We start from the raw sequence: 5,844 nt of genomic DNA, 5'->3' as shown, positions 1-5,844 counted from the left end.
GCAGAATAAGAGAGTGAGGACTTAGGTGAGGACTTAGGACTTAGGGCAGTAGTAGAGGAGGAGTTGGGCGTGCCCCCTAAATCTCACAACATCCCACTAGGTGCTGTGCGGTTGTCCCTGTCCCCACCACACAGGATGCTGACATATCTGCCACCTTCACCGCCTTCAGGCCCGGATGACTCACCCTGAGCAGTTAGAAAAGCACAGGGAAACATTCATCCTGTGAGAAGCTCGGGAAGCCGCTTCCCTTCTCAGGACACCTCCTGAGGCAGCAGAGGCCAGGCTGGCAGGGAAGGTGGGACAGCTGGAACATTCCTGAGGCTGCCCTGACACCTGGTGGCAGCCCTCAGAAACCAGCAGCTGCATGGAGGAAGTGCTGGCCAGCAGGAGTGCAGGAAGGGGGAGAGAGGAAGGAGGAAGGGGAGAGAGCAAGTCCATTCTAGACCAGTGGTCCTCAAACTTGAACCTGCAGTGGCATCACCCTGAGTGCTGTCCCTGACTCGGGAAACTGCTGGAAAACTCGGAACTGCTGGGAAATCTGCATTTCTAAGAGGTTCCCGGAGGCTGCTGTGCTGCTGGTCCAGGACCAAGCCATGGGTCTGGGAAAGGAATGAAGGGATGTCTGCGCTCCTACTGGGTGCCTACCGGGTGGTACTGTTATACTATACCTTCCTTATAGAGGAGGCCACCAAGGCTGGAAAGGCCACGTTCCCACACTATCCACGTCCGTGCCCACAGAAGTGATAACCTTTTGAAATCAGTGCAGCCCCAGAGACCTCCCTAGGGGTCCCTGCTGCACATCTGTTGAGCAGGTCACAGCCTGGGTTTGTCTGCACCAAGCAGGCAAGATGGCTCCTGAGAATGGGCCCTGCCCAGCACACCTGCCCAGGCACTGAGCCAGGAACACACAAGCTGCTCACCTGGCCTCTGACAGGTTAGTGAAAGAATGGGGCAGGGCTTGCCTGGGGTGCTGCACAGGAGCACCTAGCTCACTGCCCTTTGGAGATGACCCTGTTTGAGAACTGTCATTCTGATGACACAGCAGTGAAGGGTCTGGTGGAGCTGCCAGCTCTCCTGGGGCCCAGGACGAGTTGCCTCTGACCTGATTCCCATTTCCCAGGCAGGGGCATGCCCAGAGAGCCATGCAAAGCCTTCCTTCCTCCCACTGGCCAGTGACTGTCCCTGGGCTCAGCCACACCACAGGAGGGGAGGAGGCCATACTGTCCAGTGTCGCTTCTCTCAGCATTGTGCTGAGCTGGAGGGAAGGCTAGGAGGCCTCCTAGAGGAGGGAACACCTGTCCAGCAGCTCAGCGGAGGTCAGTTAGGTGAGCAGGGAGGGAGAGGAGAGAGGAAGGCAGAGGTCTCAGAAAGGGCGGGGCTTGGAGGCCAGGACCAGGGGAGTCAAGGCTTCACAGAATCACCTGAGGGCAGGCGGAAATGCAGACTCGGGCCACCCCAGACTCCCTCAGGACGTTGTGGCTTTAAGTCCCAGGAAAATGCATTTCTAACCTGCTCCTGGCCACTGGAGTTTAGTCCTCAGGATTCCCAAGACCTTGGCTAGGTGGCCAACTTGTGCCCCCAATACCAGGTAAAAAGAGAGCAAGGTGCCAGGGTAGCCTCTGCCCCAGCCCAGCCCACACTGCCTGCTCCCTGCCTGCTGGGGTCCCACAGGATCCAGAGCCAACCACCAAGCCAGGCAGGACCTCAGACCTGTCCAGGTGCCTCAGGGCTGGCACACCACGTCTGTCACCTCATCTGTAAGCCTGCATCATGAGAAACATTTATTGTCAGTAGTTACAAAGGTTCCCAGCACCACTCTCTGTGCCTCCCGTCTGTGCTGACTCAGTGAGTGCCCATCACAGTCTTTCAGGGTGCTCCTACTGCACCTGTCGTAAACAAAAGGGGAAACGCAGAGGCGAGCTGCCCCCCAGAGCACACAGCTGGTAAATGCCCGGTGATGGCTCAGGCCAGACATCACTGCCACCGTGCCTCGTTACCCCCGCGTCCACCAACTTAGGTTAGTGGTTGAAGGGAGAAAGTTCTGCAAGAAGAGTAAAAGTGGGGCATTATGCAAAGACCAATAAAGGGTCCTGGGAATACAGAAATGCCAAGACTCCATGTTTACATTCCCTGGAGGGGCAGAGGAAGCCTTTCCCACCTGCAAAGCTCAGGCGTGGCAGGGCCTTCCTTGGCCATGAGAACAAGAAGGGAGTGGTCTCATCTTCAAGGGCTATGGAGATACCAACTGTCACCCAGTTTTACAAATAACAAAAGTGAAGCTCAGGAAAAAAGGAACAGAGGAAGGGTCAAACCTACAGAAGACTCAGCGTGCCCAGCACCGTGCTCGGCCTTCCTACACACTCAGGCCACTTAGTCCTCTACCAGCCCTGTGGGCGTGGCGTCACCCTCCCCTCCCGTCATTCACAGAGATGAAAAGGCTCAGAAGGGCAAGCCCTGACCCTGGACCCCCACGTGGTGGGGTGTTATCCGGACCCCCACATAGTGGGGTGTCCACGTGGTGTGGTGTAATCTGGACCCCCACATAGTGGGGTGTAATCCGGACCCGTCACTCACGTGGTGTGGTGTAATCTGGACCCCACATAGTGGGGTGTAATCTGGACCCTCACGTGGTGGGGTATAATCTGGACCCGTCACTCATGTGGTGTGGTGTAATCTGGACCCCACATAGTGGGGTGTTATCTGCACCCGTCACTCTGGTGAGGCCTGGGCAGTGCTCCCACTGCCCCCTCTCCAAGTATGGTCTCGCTGACTGCTGTGCCCCCTCACCTGGCACAGCACCCGGTGGCAGCTCATCCTGGTCAGCTTTGCTGTACGGCAAACAATGCTCCCCCTGCCGTCCGTGACACGGAGCCCCTGAGGGGCAGCTGTGAAGGCTCTGCCCCATGAGTCCTATCTGGGACCACAGGGGAGGGAGCAGCTCCTGCAGTGGGGAAAAGGATGAGAAGGCTGCAGAAGCCCCCTCTGCTTCCTAAAGCACCTGCTCAAACATGACACACTCATGCCCCCTTCCCCCAGGCACGGCGCACCACCCGTGAGGCTTGGACTCTGTTCCTCCGGTGGGCAAGATGACACGGACCGTCACTCGGCATCGGGCAGGAACTTACAGGCTGCTCACAGGAAGGGGCAGCAGGACAACCAGGGGCAATAACGCGTCATCCTCAGCATGACTTTAATTTAATAAAGGACAAACGGATGAAGGAACTATATTCCTTGCTGGAAAGGGTGAATATCTTCTCTAGGTCCATCCACACCAGTTGATAAGTAGGGAAAGAAACGATTGAACAGCAACAAAAATAGCCGTGACCAAATGACATTTGTGTTGTGTGAACTAACAATCTGCTTGTAATATGCAACCACTGGCTTTATGAATCAGTAAAAACTCTGCAAAGGAAAGTTAGTATAAACCCAGCCTCCACTGAGAATTGACGACACTTGACAATCATGATCTGTCATTAACTATGGCCTGTTGCGTTTATCAGCAGCTGAGGCAAGGGCCATTTCTTCCTGAGCTCAGACAACACCTCCCAGACTTCAAGCACTGAGCCCAGGCCACATGATTAGCTCTCACCACTGGAAGGGGAGCACCACTCCAGAGCTGAGGATGGTGTGTCTTCACTGTCTTTTTTTTTTTTTCTTTTTTTTTGAGACAGAGTCTCACTCTGTTGCCCAGAGTGCAGTGGTGCTATCTCAGCTCACTGCAAGCTCTCCCTCCCAGGTTCATGCCATTCTCCTGCCTCAGCCTCCCGAGTAGCTGGGACTACAGGTGTCTGTCACCACACCCAGCTAATTTTTTGCATTTTCAGTAGAGATGGGGTTTCACTGTGTTAGCCAGGATGGTCTCGATCTCCTGACCTCATGGTCTACCCGCCTCAGCCTCCCAAAGTTCTGGGATTACAGGTGTGAGCCACTGTGCCCGGCCTTCACTGTCTTTTCTTCCAGCAGGTTGTGTAAGTTCCCACAGCGGATTCCAAGGCAAAGAGAGAAAAGCAGCTTTGGTCCCTGAACAACCGCCTGGAGCAGAGGCCTCTCATCCCTTTTGAACCCACAATGGACTGCGACTTGAACAAGAAATAGAGCTTTTCGGTCGGGTGCGGTGGGTCAAGCCTGTAACCCCAGCACTTTGGGAGGCCGAGGCGGGCGGATCACCTGAGGTTGGGAGTTTAAGACCAGCCTGACCAACACGGTGAAACCCTGTCTCAACTTAAAATACAAAGTTAGCTGGGCGTGGTGGTGCATGCCCGTAATCCCAGCTACTCAGGAGGCTGAGGCAGGAGAATCACTTGAACCTGTGAGGTGGAGGGTGCGGTGAGCCAAGATCCCACCGTTGCACTCCAGCCTGGGCAACAAGAGAGAAACACTGTCTCAAAAAAAGAAAAAGACGAGACAAGAAATAGAGCTTTTTCTGCATTCAGCTGCTGATTTGGGGTGGCTTACTACAGCAGCTGACCTCGTGTTAACCTCGTGTGAACAGCGCTGACTTCCGCTTCTAGGTCCTGGTGATCCTGGAGGTGAGCTGTGAGCTGCACTGCAGGAACCTTGAGTCACCGACTAGTCCCACACCACATTGAAGAGCCCCCAACCAGGAGTAACTGGTACATCCTAGCATTGTTAGCTATAGAAAAAGTCAAAATGGTATTGGATAAACTACGGGACAAATAAAACGAATAAACAGGTTCTTTAAGTGCTGATATGGAAATAGCAGGTATGTTAAGTGAACAATTAAGGCACAGAACAACATACAGAGCAGTTTTTAAGGTCTGACCCAAGGACCCTGAGACTGCCCAGGATCCTTTTAGTGGGTCCGCTAGGTGCTGCCTTTCCAACTACACAACAGTATAAGGATATACATCCTTCATATATCCCAACCAAAAAGCGTCACGACAGTTCGAATGCAAAGATGAAAATCCAGCTGTCTTCTAAGCATGGCACTAAAGAAAATTGTGATGTGAAAACAATCTCATGCTTCACTGATTCTGTTTGGAAGACTAAGTTTTCTACGTTCTTTTAAAATGTCGCTATAGGCTGGGCGCAGTGGCTCACGCCTGTGATCCCAGCGACTTGGGAGGCCGAGGCGGACAGATCACCTGAGGTCAGGAGTTCGAGACCAGCCTGGGCAACATGATGAAATGCCATCTCTACTAAACATACAAAAAAACATTAGCCAGGCATGCGGGTGGGCGCCTGTAATCCCAGCTACTCGGGAGGCTGAGGCAGGAGAATCGCTTGAGCCTGGGAAGCGGAGGTTGCAGTGAGCCCAGATCACGCCATTGCACTCCAGCCTGGGCAACAAGAGTGAAACTGCCTCAAAAAAAAAGTCACTCTGGGTGGCTCACACCTATAATCCCAGCACTTTGGGAGACCAAGGTGAGCAGATCACCTGAGGTCAGAAGTTTGAGACCAGCCTGACCAACATGATGAATCCCTGTCTCTAATAAAAAAAATACAAAATTAGCCAGGCGTGGTGGTGCTGTCTCTTATACACATCTAGATGTGTATAAGAGACAGGGGCGACAGAGCGGGACTCCGTCTCAAAAAAAACAATAAAAGTTAAAAAATAAAAATAACAAAAAAAGAAGTCATGTATCCAAAGATGCTGGAGAAGTTATTGGACACACACTGCCGGGGAGTCTGGGTGGGAAAAAAGCGTCCATTTTCTCACAGCCATCCTGAGTGTGACTACACAGGCCACTCCTGTTTGTGGAAATCATATATGCACATGGCACAGGGAACAAGAAGGCGTTTTAACCTCAGATGTGGAGACCTACTACCTGCACGCTCCTGAGTAAATTATTTAACTTCTGGGCCTTGGTCCCTCCAGTGGAA

At 53.2% G+C, this 5,844-nt stretch overlaps 1 protein-coding gene across 1 annotated transcript in view; it reads right to left on the bottom strand.

Annotated features, from left to right (window-relative positions):
- The window catches only part of LOC105533934, a gene marked incomplete at its 5' end in the record, with an annotated part of 26,284 nt that overhangs the window by 1,935 nt on the left and 18,505 nt on the right, over positions 1-5,844 (bottom strand). Inside the window, 2 exons of the mRNA XM_011972540.1 lie at positions 88-185; positions 2,835-2,941. Of these exons, the coding sequence (XP_011827930.1) occupies positions 88-185; positions 2,835-2,941 (205 nt within the window). The remainder of the gene's footprint in view (positions 1-87; positions 186-2,834; positions 2,942-5,844) is intronic.

Source organism: Mandrillus leucophaeus, unplaced genomic scaffold (assembly GCF_000951045.1).
Source record: "Mandrillus leucophaeus isolate KB7577 unplaced genomic scaffold, Mleu.le_1.0 Scaffold1298, whole genome shotgun sequence".
Classification (NCBI taxonomy): domain Eukaryota; kingdom Metazoa; phylum Chordata; class Mammalia; order Primates; family Cercopithecidae; genus Mandrillus; species Mandrillus leucophaeus.
The sequence above is the reverse complement of the archived record's forward strand: the minus strand, read 5'-3'. Positions and strand labels throughout refer to the sequence as shown.